Source organism: Oncorhynchus gorbuscha, linkage group LG20 (assembly GCF_021184085.1).
Source record: "Oncorhynchus gorbuscha isolate QuinsamMale2020 ecotype Even-year linkage group LG20, OgorEven_v1.0, whole genome shotgun sequence".
NCBI lineage: Eukaryota > Metazoa > Chordata > Actinopteri > Salmoniformes > Salmonidae > Oncorhynchus > Oncorhynchus gorbuscha.
In genome coordinates, this window is record NC_060192.1 from 12,200,077 (window position 1) to 12,219,278 (window position 19,202).

General features: G+C 42.7%; 1 protein-coding gene across 4 annotated transcripts in view; it reads right to left on the bottom strand.

The window, feature by feature from the left end:
* Positions 1-19,202, bottom strand: part of LOC124007412 (transitional endoplasmic reticulum ATPase-like) — a 68,270-nt gene that overhangs the window by 6,115 nt on the left and 42,953 nt on the right. For 3 of the 4 annotated variants that reach the window (XM_046317945.1, XM_046317947.1, XM_046317946.1), the window contains 4 exons: positions 9,025-9,154; positions 8,593-8,748; positions 3,229-3,383; positions 2,451-2,978 (listed from right to left, as the gene is read on the bottom strand). In XM_046317945.1, the coding sequence (XP_046173901.1) occupies positions 2,873-2,978; positions 3,229-3,383; positions 8,593-8,748; positions 9,025-9,154 (547 nt within the window). In that variant the 3' untranslated portion in view covers positions 2,451-2,872. Of the gene's footprint in view, positions 1-2,450; positions 2,979-3,228; positions 3,384-8,592; positions 8,749-9,024; positions 9,155-19,202 lie in introns of those variants that run through there. The other variant, XR_006833922.1, reaches the window with a different exon arrangement.

Consider the following 19,202-nt stretch of genomic DNA (forward strand, 5'->3'; position numbering starts at 1 on the left):
AAAAACTGCATGATTAAAGTTTGTGACGAAGTTTGCCCAGAAAAAAGGCAACTCTTTTTAAATGTGAGTCTGAGCAGAAACACCATTGCCGAGAGAGTAGACCAGTTGTCCATCAATCTAAAAGAGCAGCTTGTGAAAAAGGGAAAAGATTTCATTGCATATTCCTTGGCTGTGGATGAGAGCACCGACATTTCTGACATTGCCCAGTTGTCAATTTTCATCCGCGGAGTGGACTCCAGCCTAAGCGTGACAGAGGAGTTTTTGGCTTTACGTCCTATGCATGGCACAACTACGGGGCATGATTTGTATGAAGAGGTGTCAAGATGTGTAAATGAGATGGAGCTGCCTTGGGAAAAACTCGTGGGTTTGACAACCGACGGAGCACCTGCGATGTGTGGACACAGGAGCGGACTGGTGACGAAGATACGGGAAAAGATGCAAGAGGAAAACGCGACAGGTGAGCTGACAGCTTATCATTGTATCATACACCAGGAAGCGTTGTGCGGTAAAGCCTTGAAAATGGAGCATGTAATGAGCATCATCACGCGCACAGTTAACTTTATCAGAGCCAAAGGTTTGAATCACCGCCAGTTCAAGGCATTTCTGACGGAGTTAGAAACGGAGCATGGTGATTTGCCTTATCACACAGAGGTGCGATGGCTAAGCCAGGGAAAGGTGCTTCAAAGATGTTTCGAGCTTCGTGAGGAGATTTGTCTGTTCTTGGACAGCAAAGGGAAAGACACAACACAACTCCGAGACGAAATGTTTCTGTGTGAAATGGCTTTTCTGTGTGACATTACGAGTCATCTGAATGCAATGAACTTGCAGCTGCAGGGTCGGGATCGTGTCATCTCTGATATGTACAGTACAGTGAAGGCATTTAAAACCAAGTTGAGTGGATGATAGAAAATTGCTATTATTGTTTTTTTCTTTGAAGTAAATTTAGCCCACTTTTGCTAAAATAGAAAATATAGGCTACTGATGGTGCCTTGAATACCGGTTTCTTTCATTTAATGTTCATGTTATGGGGATTTTTATATAAAGGAAATTTGTCTTTTGTGTCTGTTGAAAATTAAAGATTACTGACAGAGCCATAAGAAAATATTGCTTTATTTATCTGATCATATGGAATATATTTGTTAGGTTTTCAGTAGGTTCAATTAGGTTCACTAGACTATATGCGTCATTTAAAAATTTTTCAATGAACATTCGAACAGTCCGGCCCTCGGCTTGTAGCTAAATTTTTTATTTGGCCCTCCGTCCATTTGACTTTGACACCCCTGTTCTAGATCTATCGGCTGCCTTCGATACTGTGAACCATCAGATCCTCCTCTCCACCCTCTCCGAGTTGGGCATCTCCGGCGCGGCCCACGCTTGGATTGCGTCCTACCTGACAGGTCGCTCCTACCAGGTGGCGTGGCGAGAATCTGTCTCCTCACCACGCGCTCTCACCACTGGTGTCCCCCAGGGCTCTGTTCTTGGCCCTCTCCTATTCTCGCTATACACCAAGTCACTTGGCTCTGTCATAACCTCACATGGTCTCTCTTATCATTGCTATGCAGACGACACACAATTAATCTTCTCCTTTCCCCCTTCTGATGACCAGGTGGCGAATCGCATCTCTGCATGTCTGGCAGACATATCAGTGTGGATGACGGATCACCACCTCAAGCTGAACCTCGGCAAGACGGAGCTGCTCTTCCTCCCGGGGAAGGACTGCCCGTTCCATGATCTCGCCATCACGGTTGACAACTCCATTGTGTCCTCCTCCCAGAGCGCCAAGAACCTTGGCGTGATCCTGGACAACACCCTGTCGTTCTCAACTAACATCAAGGCGGTGGCCCGTTCCTGTAGGTTCATGCTCTACAACATCCGCAGAGTACGACCCTGCCTCACACAGGAAGCGGCGCAGGTCCTAATCCAGGCACTTGTCATCTCCCGTCTGGATTACTGCAACTCGCTGTTGGCTGGGCTCCCTGCCTGTGCCATTAAACCCCTTCAACTCATCCAGAACGCCGCAGCCCGTCTGGTGTTCAACCTTCCCAAGTTCTCTCACGTCACCCCGCTCCTCCGTTCTCTCCACTGGCTTCCAGTTGAAGCTCGCATCCGCTACAAGACCATGGTGCTTGCCTACGGAGCTGTGAGGGGAACGGCACCTCAGTACCTCCAGGCTCTGATCAGGCCCTACACCCAAACAAGGGCACTGCGTTCATCCACCTCTGGCCTGCTCGCCTCCCTACCACTGAGGAAGTACAGCTCCCGCTCAGCCCAGTCAAAACTGTTCGCTGCCCTGGCCCCCCAATGGTGGAACAAACTCCCTCACGACGCCAGGACAGCGGAGTCAATCACCACCTTCCGGAGACACCTGAAACCCCACCTCTTTAAGGAATACCTAGGATAGGTTAAGTAATCCCTCTCACCCCACCCCCCCTAAGTTTTAGATGCACTATTGTTAAGTGACTGTCCCACTGGATGTCATAAGGTGAATGCACCAATTTGTAAGTCGCTCTGGATAAGAGCGTCTGCTAAATGACTTAAATGTAAATGTAAATGTAATGTATTGAATCGTCAATAGTGGCTAGTAAGAAGGCAGATGTACTCTACCCAATCCCCCACAGCCTTCTGTGTAAATCCTTACAAGGTTTGAAATTAATACGTCTCCCAAAGCCAGAATACAGACAAGCTGCAACATGCGGTCGGTCTCTAACTATTAAAGGGTGGTGAGAGAAGTTTGTAAATAATATTAAATAGGCTTTTTTTAGTTTTAGTTGTGGTATTAGATGTGTGTGTTGCGGCATTATACAGCTTTGCCAGAATGTATGTGAGGAAACTTTGGTCCACCGAGTGGTTGTGTGTTGGTCCACAGTGCGGTTTAACCATAGAGGTCGTCGTCGTTGTCCTCATTGAAGACTGTACCACCGCTACCACCAGCGGAGCCCTGGCTGGGCCCAGCGCCTGGCACAGAGCTAGTGGGGAACCTGATATGAGGAGAGGACGGGAAAGTAACTGTTTAGCTCAGTACAGTACATATCAAGGGGAGCCAGCTTGGTTGTGCCAGAACATTCCTCATGTAAACCTTATGGCATGTTAGCTGTACTTTGTAAGAAGAAAAGTTCAATGAGTGATCCCACTGGGTGTATATAGGCTATAAATGATCTAGGATATATGAGAGCAGAAAAAGTTACCCAACAGTATTATTCAACATCATCATCCTCTATGTGTTCTTACCGGAAGCTGCCGAAGCCTCTGCTCTGCTGTAATGTCTGTGCGAACATCTCGTATTTGCGGATGTCGTTGTCGCTGACTGAGCGGCGGGCGAAACGCATGGCCTCCTCAAAGTGGTCTTTACGGATCTCTGGGACAGGGTCATCCTCCTCAACCTCCTGTGGGGGCAAAGGCAATGGGGGCATAAATATCTAAAATAACATCACTTTCTCTTCCTCCAGTATGTGTGTGAATTGTGTGGTAGCAAAATCAGAATTAGTTAGGTAACATTGATAAGATGTTTTATTTACATAATAATGCTTATGTGAGATATTTGTCATTAGGATGTTTTCTTTTGGATAATAGTGTTGGCAGTTTGCAGTTATCCCTTCTCTGCTAGGGCTTACTCACTAGGGGCCCAGAGAGGGGAGAGGTCAGGCTTGTGTTCATATCTCAAGGTATCAGTTAAACCATGTGATGCTATGAAGAATATCAGGAGGGGAGGAGGACAGAATGGAGGCTTGTCTTCTTATGGGAATGTTTCTAACTATTGTATGTCCCCTCTGAGGTCGCCCTTATCTTGATTTAGTATATGACCTAAGAGGCTCACTGTCTCGGTGAGCTTGTCCAGGAGGGGGTGTATTTGAGATGGGAGTATCTAGAATTGACAATTGATATATGCCATTGGATGAGGTAATGGTTTGGTACTGTGTTGTACCAAGAATGAGATAAGAACTTCATTATTTTAAGACCAAACTGAACGATAATCTATAGCTAATCTGGCTATGGGATACTCCTCTCTCAAGTAGTCTTCCTTTGTAATGTTCCTAAGAGCTGTTATTTGTCATGTGAGTTGAGGGGTGTGTCTTGGCTATAAATGATACTAAGCACTCAGAGAATTCATTTATAGACACTGAATTGATCTGAGAGTCACAGGGCTATGGTGAAGCTCATATAATTAAATATGGACTTAATAATATAACTGACTTGTGTGTGGTTTGCTCTCTCAATGTTTAGTAATACAGGAAATGACCACGACAATTGGTTTAAGGTTCAATGCATTATCCGTACTCTTCTTCCTGTGTATAAATAATGTATAGAAATCTTTATGGTTTATTTGTCCGTTAAAGAAATGTCCAGGTTGATTTCCTGAGTGATTTAATAATTAAGAGATTAAGACACATTGATTAAGACACCAAGACTGGCTTTGTAGCATCTCCAAACTCATCATTGAAGGCCTGGGTATGTCCAACATCTCAAATATAACATATATTTTGATTTGTTTAACACTTTTTTTGGTTACTACATGATTCCATGTGTTATTTCATAGTTTACAATGTAGAAAATAGTACAAATAAAGATAAACCTTGAATGAATAGGTCTGTCCAAACTTTGGACTGGTATTATATATAAACTGTTTCCCATGCTTGTGCAATGAACTATAAACTATTAATGAACATGCACATGTGGAACGGTCGTTAAGACACTAACAGCTTACAGACGGTAGGCAAGTCACAGTTATGAAAACTTAGGACACTAGAGGCCTTTCTACTGACTCTGAAAAACACCAAAAGAAAGATGCCCAGGGCCCCTGCTCATCTGCATGAACGTGCCTTAGGCATACTGCAAGGTGGCATGAGGACTACAGATGTGGCCAGGGTAATAAATTGCAATGTCCATACTGTGAGACGCCCAAGACAGTGGTACAGGGAGATGAGACGGACAGCTGATCGTCCTCGCAGTGGCAGACCACGTGTAACAACACCTGCACGGGATCGGTACATCACCAGGAACACCAGGAACGCACAATCCCTCCATTAGTGCTCTGACTGTCCTCAATATGCTGAGAGGCTTGTAGGCCTGTTGTAAGGCCAGACATCACCGGCAACAACGTTGCCTACGGGTACAAACCAACCGTAGCTGGACCAGACAGAAGGAATGAGCGAAGGAATGAGCGTTACACCAAGGCCAGTTCTCTGGAGCGGGATCGATTTGGAGGTGGAGGGTCTGTCATGGTCTGGGGCGGTGTGTCACAGCATCATCGGACTGAGCTTGTTGTCATTGCCTGCAATCTCAATGCTGTGCGTTACAGGGAAGACATCCTCCTCCCTCATGTGGTACCCTTCCTGCAGGCTCATCCTGACATGACCCTCCAGCATGACAATGCCACCAGCCATACTTCTCGTTCTGTGCGAGATTTCCTGCAAGACAGGAATGTCAGTGTTCTGCCATAGCCAGCGAAGAGCCTAGATCTCAATCCCATTGAGCACGTCTGAGACTTGTTGGATCGAAGGGTGAGAGCTAAGGCCAACCCCCCCCTTAGAAATGTCCGGGAACTTGCAGGTGCCTTGTTGGAAGTGTGGGTTAACATCTCACAGCAAGAACTGGCAAATCTGGTGCAGTCCATGAGGAGGAGATGCACTGCAGTACTTAGTATCTGGTGTGGCCACCAGCTGTATTGACTGTTTATTTTGACCCCCCCCTTTTGTTCAGGGACACATTATTCAATTTCTGTTAGTCACATGTCTGTGGAACTTGTTCAGTTTATGTCTCAGTTGTTGAATCGTGTTATGTTCATACAAGTTATGTTTGCTGAAAATAAATGCAGTTGACAGTGAGAGGACGTTTCTTTTTTTGATGAGTTTACATGCATACAAACATATACAGTTGAAGTCGGAACTTTACATACATCTTAACCAAATACATTTAAACTCAGTTTTTCACAATTCCTGCCATTTAATCCGAGTAAAAATGCCCAGTCTTATTTAGAAAATGTGAAATGTCCAAATAATAGTAGAGAGAATGCTTCTATTTCTTTCCCACATTCCCAGGGGGTCAGAAGTTTACATACACTTACTTAGTATTTGGTAGCATTGCCTTTAAATTGTTCAACTTGGGGTCAAACGTTTCAGGTAGCCTTCCACAAGCTTCCCACAATAAGTTGGGTGAATTCAGGCCCATTCCTCCTGACAGAGATGGTGTAACTAAGTCAGGTTTGTAGGCCTCCTTGCTCGCACACAACTTTTCAGTTTTGCCCACAAATTTTGGATTTGAAGTCAGGCCTTTGTGATGGTCACTCCAATACCCTGACTTTGTTGTCCTTAAGCCATTTTGCCACATTTTGGACGTATGCTTGGGGTCATGTCCATTTGGAAGACCCATTCGCAACCAAGTTTTAACTTCCTGACTGATGTCTTGAGATGTTGCTTCAATATATCCACAAAATTTTCCCCCTCATGATGCCATCTATTTTATGAAGTGCACCAGTCCCTCCTGCAGCAAATCACACCCACAACATGATACTGCCACCCCCGTGCTTCACGGTTGGGATGGTGTTCTTCGGCTTGCAAGCTTGCCCCTTTTTCCTCCAAACATAACGATGGTCATTATGGCCAAACAGTTCTTTTTTTGTTTCATCAGACCAGAGGACATTTCTCCAAAAAGTACAATCTTTGTCTCCATGAGTAGTTGCAAACCGTAGTCTAGCTTTTTTATGGCGGTTTTGGAGCAGTGGCTTCTTCCTTGCTGAGCGGCCTTTCAGGTCATTGATCCCTAGATCTGTGGGGCGGCAGGGTCGCCTAGTGGTTGGTCTAGTAACCGTAAGGTTGCAAGTTCAAACCCCCGAGCTGACAAGGTACAAATCTGTCGTTCTGCCCCCGAACAGGCAGTTTAACCACTGTTCCTAGGCCGTCATTAAAAATAATAATTTGTTCTTAACTGTCTTGCCTAGTTAAATAAAAGGTCAAATAAAAATAAATAAAAAATGGCTTGGTTTTTGCTCTGACATGCACTGTCAACTGTGGGACCTTATATAAACAGGTGTGCGCTTCCAAGTCAATTGAATTTACCACCGGTGGACTCCAATTAAGTTGTAGAAACATCAAGGATGATCAATGGAAACAGGATGCACCTGAGCTCAATTTCTAGTCTCATGGCAAAGGGTCTGAAAATGTATGTAAATAAGGTTTGTTTTTTATTTTTTAATACATTTGCAAACATTTCTAAAAACCTGTTTTTGCTTTGTCATTATGGGGTATTGTGTGTAGAAGAACATTAAAACATTTTTTTTTAGAATAATGCAATAATAGAATAATGCAATAACAAACGTAACAAAATGTGGAAAAAGGGGTCTGAATACTTTCAGAACTTTCCATCAATTCACAAGAGGCTGAATGTACTCACCGGAGAAAGCATCCGTGCGAGTGAAACAGTGCCCCTCGGTCTGATCAAAAAGAGTATGACATTGTTGCAATGAATGCAATGGAAGCTAGCAAGCGTTTAGCCTCACTTGATTAAAAAAAAAGTATAAAATAGCCAATCAGCAGTGAGCTCAACAGTGAAATGGTCCTGGTCAAATAATAATAATTTACAACTGAAAAAAAGTGTCAAGGGAAGCCCGTTTGGATTTGGCTTTACACCAATCACATTAAAAGCAAACTGTCATTGACAGAAAACATAAATTGTTGCATCTGGTTGTGTTGTTAAATTGTCCCTTTCCTAAATTAGCCATGGATGGAAATAGGGATTTGGACTTGTGGTTTTACTTCATTCTCCCCTCTGGCCAATGATTGTTAAGATGATTCTGATCCAGCCATAAATTCATACATTTTGTCCCTGGCCTGAGAGGATGGAAGTTCAATATTCTCTACAAGTATGGTAAGTCGACATGTTTTTTTCTACTTGCACATAGAGAGCAATCAGAACCAGCAATCAGAACCATTAACAGACATATTTAACTTACGATTGGACAATTGTTTTTGGGTGATTTGATGATATTGGAATGTTGAAGTTGAAATGTTGCTGGAATAGTGGAGGCAACGCCTGTTTTCTTTGCAGCTTACAGCAATTGTCCATGATTCTAAATCAATAGTTGTTTAGAAGTCTGAAAATGTCAGAAACATTAACTTACTTGACCGTGCTGTAGGTCATGCAACTGTTTGTTACACATGCAAAATGCTTTGTGGACTTCATTGGCTAGAGGTTGCTCTCCGGTTTTGTGATGAAAGAAAGGTGTGGTTGAATTTATTCTGCCACTGTGTCTGCTTATTGTCTCAGCCTTAGGCCTATATATCAAAGTTTCAAGGCATATGTACTAACAGGTTTTAGTGCAAACAACAGAATTATCACAGCACAGGATGTATTATGGCTTTTTTGGGGGGCTTGTCTTCCCCATTAATTTTAACCATGCACCACTACTGGACCTTATTAGAAGGATGATATTCTCCTCGTTTCTACTGTAGATATGCAAATTCAAAATGTTTTAATTTTGCGGTTGTTAGTGAAATTCATAAAAACATTGTGGGGATAAAAATCACTTTATATTTTCGCGGACCCCTGGACTAGCCCGTGTCATTGAATAATTAAAGATGCAGTCGTGACTAAACTCACCATGGCTAAGGGGTTGGTCTGACGCTCTCTCTCCCTCCTGATCTCATTCTCAATGGACTCCCTGATGGCCATCTTACAGGCCCTCTGGCAGATCTCTGTCAGGTCAGCGCCAGAGAAACCATTGGTCATCTTGGCCAGGAAATCCAAGTCCACATCCTATAATCAGACAGGGGTGGAGGGAGCATTAAAACTACTTCCAGACAAAGATCAAAACAGTAATGGGATTATAAAACACTGATGTTTCCCCCACACAGCAATTTCCATAAACAACTTTTCCACAAACAATCAATACCCATTACATGAAGCCAGCCTGGAATAAAGACATTCGATAAGCCTTAACCCCACCCCTCAAATCAGAACATGCTGACTGAGGTTGGAGAAAGAGTTCAGTCAGCACAATGTCAGCGCATGGCCAAATACACAGATGCTTGCCTTGGCGATTGGTGACTTCCTGAGGTTGGCGTTTAGGATGTTGATGCGGGACTTTTCATCTGGCAGGGGGATGTAGATGAGCTGGTCCAGTCTTCCGGGCCTCAGGATGGCCGGGTCGATGATATCAGGCCTGGTACAGCACACAGTTTAGTCATTAAAAACTTAGCCTACATTTCTACACAAACCATTGTACACCTCATTATACGCTACCTTATTGTCCACCTCAGATCTAAGTGCATTCAACTAAGGTAGGGGAGACTACAACATATGATAATTGCAAGTAAAACCTTCATAATTTTTTTAACCAAAAAATTGCTTCTAGCATCAACCAAAATGTGTTTTTAGCACTAGAACCCCTAAAGCAGTTATTTGGACTGCTCATTCATTTTGATTGACTTTTCCTAAATAAGTCTATATCGACGTTAGGGTCTTAATATTACAAAAAGAACTGGAGTTATAATCGGTTTTAGGAGAAAAATGACAGTAAAAAAAATATTTATCTAAAAAAAGTCCTGCTCTACTCCTTCTCCCAACAGTTGATAATCACCCCTATAATTGCCTCAAACAAACTATACCGAAGCTATTTTCACACAACAGATCAAATACACTATATATATATTTATTTATTTTACTTATCTTGGTAAGTCAGTTAAAAAACATTCTTATTTTCAATGACGGCCTAGGAACAGTGGGTTGACTGCCTTGTTCAGGGCCAGAACAACAGATTTTTACCTTGTCAGCTCAGGGATTCGATCTTGCAACCTTTCGGTTACTAGTCCAACGCTCTTACCAATAACCACTAGGTTACCTGCCACATACAAAAAGTATGTGGACACTATTTCAGCCACACTGTTGCATAATTATGTAATCACCAATTGTGAATGAAGAACAGGGCGGGCCATTCTATTGATTTGATCTATTCTAATTATCTCAAAATGCTATATACCCTATATCAGTCAACCAAATTTAACCTGAACCTACAACTCCAAGGCCCAAGCTCAAAAAAGACAGAACGGTGCACACTGACGAGGTGGTCAGTGTGCACCGTTCTCTTTTTTTGCGCTTGGGCACCTGCCCTCGCCACCAACAAATGATAAGGTGAGACAGGAGAGAGGAAAGGACTGCCCCATTTGGATAGAACAAGCCGCTGACAATGCCACAGGACGATAATCAGCACAAAATGTCATCACAGAGAGCAGGCCCTACATTTCAAGCAAAGAAAATAGATCAGCAATGCACTCACCAGCTTTGGTTGTTTATGTGACTTGGACATGCTCCAACTTATGTATTTGCAACTAATGTACAGTCGTGGCCAAAAGTTTTGGGAATGACACAAAAAAAAAATCACAAAGGCTGCTGCCTCCGTGTCCTTAGACATTTTTGTCAGATCTTACTATGGAATACCGAAGTATAATTACAAGCATTTCATAATTGTCAAAGGCTTTTATTGACAATTACATGAAGTTGATGCAAAGAGTCAATATTTGCAGTGTTGACCCTTCTTTTTCAAGACCTCTGCAATCTGCCCTGGCATGCTGTCAATGAACTTCTAGGCCACATCCTGACTGATGGGCAGCCCATTCTTGCATAATCAATGCTTGAAGTTTGTCAGAATGTTTTTTGTTTGTTTGTCTACCCCGCCTCTTGAGGATTGACCACAAGTTCTCAATGGGATAAGGTCTGGGGAGTTTCCTGGCCATGGACCCAAAATATCAATGTTTTGTTCTCCGAGCCACTTAGTTATCACTTTTGCCTTATGGCAAGGTGCTCCATCATGCTAGAAAATGCATTTTGTCTCTCCAAACTGTTCCTGAATGGTTGGGAAAAGTTGCTCTCGGAGGATGTGTTGGTATCATTCTTTATTCATGGCTGTGTTCTTAGGCAAAATTGTGAGTGAGCCCACTCCCTTGGTTGAGAAGCAACCCCACACATGAATGGTCTCAGGATGCTTTACTGTTGGCATGACACAGGACTGATGGTAGCGCTCACCTGGTCTTCTCCGGACAAGCTTTTTCCAGATGCCCCAAACAATCGGAAAGGGCTTTCATCAGAGAAAATGACTACTCCAGTCCTCAGCAGTCCAATCCCTATACCTTTTGCACAATATCCGTTTGTCCCTGATCTTTTCATTGGAGAGAAGTGGCTTCTTTGCTGCCCTTCTTGACACCAGGTCATCCTCCTAAAGTCTTCGCCTCACTGTGCGTAGAGATGCACTCACACCTGCCTGCTGCCATTCCTGAGCAAGCTCTGTACTTGTGGGGCCCCAATCCCGCAGCTGAATCAACTTTAGGAGACTGTTCTGGCACTTGCTGGACTTTCTTGGACGCCCTGAAGCCTTTTTCACAACAATTAAACCACTCTCCTTGAAGTTCTTGATGATCCGATAAATGGTTGATTTAGGTGCAATCTTACTGGCAGCAATATCCTTGCCTGTGAAGCCCTTTTTGTGCAAAGCAATGATGACGGCACGTGTTTCCTTGCAGGTAACCATGGTTGCCAGAGGAAGAACAATGATTCCAAGCACCACCTTCCTTCCAGGCTTCCAGTCTGTTATTCGAACTCAATCAGGATGACAGAGTGATCTCCAGCCTTGTCAACATTCACACCTATGTTAACAAGAGAATCACCTGACATGATGTCAGCTGGTCCTTTTGTGGCAGGGCTGAAATGCAGTGGGAATGTTTTTTGGGGATTCTTTGCATGGCAAAGAGGGACTTTGCAATTAATTGCAATTCATCTGATCATTCTTCATAACTTTCTGGAGTATATGCAAATTGCCATCATACAAACTGAGGCAGCAGACTGTGAAAATTAATATTTGTGTCATTCTCAAAACTTTTGGTCATTACTTTATGTACACGCAGATCATTTAAGCACGAGCTGACAATAATTGGCTATTTATGACTGCAGTCAGATACATAGTCTTTCAAAAAACTAGGGTACCAATGAGAATGTCCTACATTGGACAACTTGTTACAGTTGCTCATCGATTGTTCCAAGATGGCATAGCAGTTCAGACGTCTTTTGTCCTCGTCTTGTCCCGTGTGTATATATATATATATTTACAACTTTTTTCGCATACCTTTTTCTATATATTTTCTTATTTTCCATAAACTCATCTTCAAAACACTCTCCTGCAACCCGCCTCACATTTTATATTTATAAAAAATTTAAAAAAGTATTATTTACCTTTATTTATCTGTAATCCTCCATAGAAGCTAACCAGAAGCTAATCCAGAAGATAATCAGAAGCTAGTTAGCTTCTTTACTGGCTAATCGTTAGTATTCAGCTAACCACTTTTTTTGGTCATCAGCTATCCTTTAACTCGAAAATCGAATCGCCAGTTTTGTACGGCGCGGCTCGGACCGGAATATACCGGACCTATTTTTCTCTCCATGTCCCTGGATTTCAACCGCTATCTCTGGACATTCATACCTGGATCTCATACCTGGAGCAAACATAAATTATTCCGGAGCTAGCCAGCTGAAGAGTTCCATCAATCACTCCTGGGCTACAATCACCTATCCGGACCCATTTTACTGCCAACGCGGAGCCCCACCGGGTCTTCACAACTGGACAACCGACGTTATCTACCCGAAGGAGTTATCCAGCTGGCTCCTCCGTCGCGACGTAACCAGAACGCCCATCTGCGGTCCGCAAACCGTTAGCTGTCTTATCGGCTGCTATCTGAATAGACCTACCGGACAATTTATTTATTTTTATTTTTTCTTGGGCCTCTATATAACTATATATAAAAAAAATTGTGTGATTTGGATTCATCCCCTCTACCACAAGGAACACCACTAATCCTACAAATGGAAACGCACGAGGTGGCTAATAACAGACCTCCATCCTATGCTAGCTTGCTACCGATGGCCCGGCTAGCTGTCTAAATCGCCGTGACCCCAACCAACCTTTCTACTCACTGGACCCTTTTGATCACTCGACTAAGCATGCCTCTCCTTAATGTCAATATGCCTTGTCCAGTGCTGTTCTGGTTAGTGTTTATTGGCGTATTTCACTGTAGAGCCTCTAGTCCTGCTCACTATACCTTATCCAACCTATTAGTTCCACCTCCCACACATGCGATGACATCTCCTGGTTTGAATGATGTTTCTAGAGACAATATCTCTCTCTTCATCACTCAATACCTAGGTTTACCTCCACTGTATTCACATCCTACCATACCTTTGTCTGTAAATTATACCTTGAAGCTATTTTTATCGCCCCCCCAGAAACCTCCTTTTACTCTCTGTTCCAGACGTTCTAGACGACCAATTCTTATTGCTTTTAGCTGTACCCTTATCCTACTCATCCTCTGTTCCTCTGGCGATGTAGAGGTGAATCCAGGCCCTGCAGTGCCTAGCTCCACTCCTATTCCCCAGGCACTCTCTTTTGATGACTTCTGTAACCGTAATAGCCTTGGTTTCATGCATGTTAACATTAGAAGCCTCCTGCCTAAGTTTGTTCTATTCACTGCTTTAGCACACTCTGCCAACCCGGATGTTCCAGCTGTGTCTGAATCCTGGCTTAGGAAGACTTAGGAAAAATTCTGAAACTTTCATTCCAAACTACAACATTTTCAGACAAGATAGAACTGCCAAAGGGGCGGTGTTGCAATCTACTACAAAGATAGCCTGCAGAGTTCTGTCCCACTATCCAGGTCTGTACCCAAACAATTTGAACTTCTACTTTTAAAAATCCACCTCTCTAAAAACAAGTCTCACCATTGCCGCCTGCTTATAGACCACCCTCTGCCCCCAGCTGTGCTCTGGACACCATATGTGAACTGATTGCCCCCCATCTATTTTCAGAGCTCGTGCTGCTAGGCGACCTAAACTGGAACATGCTTAACACCCAAGCCATCCTACAATCTAAGCTTGATGCCCTCAATCTCACACAAATGATCAATGAACCTACCAGGTACCTCCCCAAAGCCTTAAACACGGGCACCCTCATAGATATCATCCTAACCAACTTGCCCTCTAAATACACCTCTGCTGTCTTCAACCAAGATCTCAGCGATCACTGCCTCATTGCCTGCATCCGTAATGAGTCAGCGGTCAAACGACCTCCACTCATCACTGTCAAACACTCCCTGAAACACTTCAGCGAGCAGGCCTTTCTAATCGACCTGGCCGGGATATCCTGGAAGGATATTGATCTCATCACGTCAGTAGAGGATGCCTGGGTGTTTTTTTAAATGCTTTCCTAACCATCTTAAATAAGCATGCCCCATTCAAGAAATTTAGAACCAGGAACAGATATAGCCCTTGGTTCTCCCCAGACCTGACTGCCCTTAACCAACACAAAAACATCCTCTGGCGTTCTGCATTAGCATTGAACAGCCCCCGTGATATGCAGTTGTTCAGGGAAGCTAGAAACCATTATACATAGGCAGTTAGACAAGCCAAGGCTAGCTTTTTCAAGCAGAAATTTGCTTCCTGCAACACTAACTCAAAAACGTTCCGGGACACTGTAAAGTTCATGGAGAATAAGAACACCTCCTCCCAGCTGCCCACTGCACTGAAGATAGGAAACACTGTCAGCACTGATAAATCCACCATAATTGAGAATTTCAATGAGCATTTTTCTACGGATTGCCATGCTTTTCACCTGGCTACTCCTACCCTGGTCAACAGCACTGCACCCCCCACAGCAACTCGCCCAAGCCTTCCCCATTTCTCCTTCTCCCAAATCCAGTCAGCTGATGTTCTGAAAGAGCTGCAAAATCTGGACCCCCACAAATCAGATGGGCTAGACAATCTGGACCCTTTCTTTTTTTAAATTATCTGCCGAAATTGTTGCCACCCCTATTACTAGCCTGTTCAACCTCTCTGTTGTGTCGTCTGAGAATCCCAAAGATTGAAATGAGCTGCTTTCCAAATGGGGGGGACACTCTTGACCCAAACTGCTACAGACCTATATCTATCCTACCCTGCCTATCTATGGTCTTCGAAAGCCAAGTCAACAAACAGATTACCGACCATTTCGAATCTCACCATACCTTCTCTGCTATGCAATCTGGTTTCCACGCTCAAGGTCCTAAACGAGATCTTAACCGCCATCGATAAGAAACATTACTGTGCAGCCGTATTCATTGATCTGGCCAAGGCATTCGATTCTGTCAATCACCACATCCTCATCGGCAGACTCGACAGCTTTGGTTTCTCAAATGATTGCCTCACCTGGTTCACCAACTACTTCTCTGATAGAGTTCAGTGTGTCAAATCGGAGGGTCTGCTGTCCGAACCTCTGGCAGTCTCTATGGGGGTGCCACAGGGTTCAAATCTTGGACCAACTCTCTTCTCTGTATACATCAATGATGTCACTCTTGCTGCTGGTGAGTCTCTGATCCACCTCTACGCAGACGACACCATTCTGTATACTTCTGGCCCTTCTTTGGAAACCGTGTTAACTACCCTCCAGGCAAGCTTCAATGCCATTACAACTCTCCTTCCGTGGCCTCCAATTGCTCTTAAATACAAGTAAAACTAAATGCATGCTCTTCAACCGATCGCTGCCTGCACCTGCCCGCCTGTCCAACATCACTACTCTGGACGACTGACTTAGAATACGTGGACAACTACAAATACCTAGGTGTCTGGTTAGACTGTAAACTCTCCTTCCAGACCCACATCAAACATCTCCAATCCAAAGTTAAATCTAGAATTGGCTTCCTATTTCGCAACAAAGCATCCTTCACTCATGCTGCCAAACATACCCTTGTAAAACTGACCATCCTACCAATCCTCGACTTCGGCGATGTCATTTACAATATAGCCTCCAATACCCTACTCAACAAATTGGATGCAGTCTATCACAGTGCAATCCATTTTGTCACCAAAGCCCCATATACTACCCACCATTGCGACCTGTACGCTCTCGTTGGCTGGCCCTCGCTTCATACTCGTCGCCAAACCCACTAACCCTAACCCACTATTTATTTTATTTATTTATTTTGCTCCTTTGCACCCCATTATTTGTATTTCTACTTTGCACATTCTTCCACTGCAAATCTACCATTTCAGTGTTTTACTTGCTATATTGTATTTACTTTGCCACCATGGCCTTTTTTTTGCCTTTACCTCCCTTATCCCACCTCATTTGCTCACATCGTATATAGACTTGTTTATACTGTATTATTGACTGTATGTTTGTTTTACTCCATGTGTAACTCTGTGTCATTGTATGTGTCGAACTGCTTTGCTTTATCTTGGCCAGGTCGCAATTGTAAATGAGAACTTGTTCTCAACTTGCCTACCTGGTTAAATAAAAAATAAAATAAAAAAGTAATTGATAATAAAATCAGCAATAGAAAATCATGTCATTACATTAAGATAAGCTCTATTCAATATAATTATCAAGTTGATTTAAAACCTGTGTTTAACCCTTTATGGTTGGTGTCTTGACAGATTTGTCCAAGATCGTGTGACATAAAACATGTGTGACAGAGTGTGCCAAACTGTCATCAGTTTGTTTTTTAACACTTTTTTTGGTTTGTACATGATTTCATGTGTTATTTCATAGTATTGATGCTGTACCTTTATCCTACTCACTATTATTATACAATGTAGAAAATAGTAAAAAATAAAATAAAATGCATTGAATGAGTAAGTGTGTCCAAACTTTTGACTGGTACTGCATGTCACCAATAGGCCTAGTAAATGTACCATTAATTCCCCGTCATTTGGTTACATACATTTCTGTTAATGCATGCATTAAGTACGTCCATTTACCATTCTCATTCTCGGAGTAGAAACATTTGCAGAGTTCACAACCTGCTACACTTGTGAGAAACAAGTTTTTGTTTATTTCATAACCATTACGAGTTTTGCCAATCTTTTGTTTGGATTGCTTCGTGAGTGAGCATGTGTCTGTTTTTTTTGTCCTGATAACATTGAGGGAGCACGCATAGAAGTTAACCTATCTGGCATGCTGCATGCAAATGTGGGAAAGTGCCCATTTGGCAATGTCTGATTTCTTATTGTCTTAACTAATGATAGTTCCTCAGTATTTGGAAGATCTTTCCAACACTCCTGGCCTCGATAATCACCGAGCCTCAGTGTGAAAGAGCAAAGATCCCATATATACAGTTGAAACTTTTTTTTTAAAATAACTGTCTGTCCTGAGCTCACTGGCGCAGGAAACTGAAGGCCCGGAATAGGCTGCAAGTTCACTAGGGACAGCTTCAAGCGGATCCAGTTGTTGATTTGATAAAATGTTGCACTTCACTAGCAATAGCTCGTCAAGACCGATCGAAAGGGAGTCAGGCGGAGAAGAGAGATGGAGATTGAAAGAACCTGAAAGAACCTGAATTTATCACAATATTGTTTTATTTGTCAGCTTTAGGCCCATGTATTTTACTTAGTTGACGATGGAAGTTATAGGCCTACTCCTGCATTGGCCTATAGCCTATCTCTGAGTTCTATGCACATTTCTTTAGCTAGCCAATGGACTGGACTGCCTTATGGCAGTGCCTGGTGCTCTCGCCTTTGTTGAATTTGAACCTTTAGATTTGTATAATTTTCCTTCAGATTTTTATGCTTAACCACGTGACAATGATTGAGAAACGTTATTATTGAAATTAAACTGTTCCACGAAAACATTCATAACATTTATGTAGAAAATGGTAGGATAAATTGTAAGCTTCCCTCAAGTTCAAACTCACAAGCTTTACTACAGTATAACACCTTTTTTTTTTTAAATGGTGAATGTGCAAGTGCGTGCATGGATATCAAAGGCCCGTCCAACTGATTAGTTCTGTTGCTGGCCCTGAAAGACAGTTGTGCCTGGATCCATGTTGGATCTAATAACCCTAGCGAATTGATGTTAATCATCTGTTGTCTGCTTGATTTACAGCAGGATCTTGTTGGATTTAACAGACAAAGCATCAAGGTAATTAGTTAATGTTTTCATATGTTTTTGTCCCTCGGATTGGACACCAAATCTACAGTGCGCAATTGTGTAGGTTAGACTACCGCACAACACCCAAGCTATTCCTATTAATTATTCTGGACATAATGACAATAATTTACATAGCCTAGTGGGCTTATTCACAATATTATCTGGTAATGAAATAACATGACACATTTGTTTTGTGTTCCGTGTTAGACCTGCAATTTTAAACAATACACGTGGCTTGAAGTAGCCTACATGAACTTGAATTTGGAGCTCAGAAATTCAAGTACTAGAGTAGGCCTACCTTGAAAATAAGACATTTACGCAATTTGGTGCTTGAGTAATTATTGTAGCCAATTAATAAGTTCTCCTGCTCCTGAACAGAAATATAAAAACAACATGCAACAGTTAATAATGAACGCAGTCAATTGAAATACATTCATTTAGGCCCCAGTCTATGGATTTCACATGACTGGGAATACAAATATGCATCTGTTGTTCACAGATACCTTAAAAAAGGCAGGGGAATGGATTTTTAAAAAGGCAGAATCTGGTGTGATCAGTTGCCTCATGCAGCGAGACATCACCTTCGCATAGAGTTTATCAGACTGTTGATTTTGGCCTGTAGAATGTTGTCCCACTCCTCTTCAATGGCTGTGCAAAGTTGATGATATTAAGGGGAACTGGAACACGCGGTTGGACACGCCGATCCAGAGCATCCCAAACATGCTCAATGGGTGACGTCTGGTGAGTATGCAGGCCATTGAAGAACTTGGACATTTTCAGCTTCCAGGAATTGTGTACGGATCCTTGCGACATTGGGCCGTGATGCTGAAACATGAGATGATGGCGGCGGATGAATGGCATGACAATGGGCCTCAGGATCTCATCACAGTATCTCTGTGCATTCAAGTTGCCATCGATAAAATGCAATTGTGTTCATTGTCTGTAACTTATGCCTGCCCATACCATAATTCTGCCGCCACCATGGGGGACTGTTAACAATGTCAGCAATACGCTCGCCCACATGACGCCTTGATGGTTGGGGTATTCATTTTGATTTTATAAAAAGATGCTGTCCCCGCATTCCAACAAAGGCAAAGGCACTACACAAATAAAATTTATTGAAGTCTTTTTAGTGTTTTGTTTTTACAGATAACCTACTGTAACAAACTAATAAAATTGCTATTGTGTCATTTGTAGAATTATTATTATTTTTTAAATTCTAATGTTACCCAAAACCTTCATAAACACAACAAAAGTATTATTTTTGTGA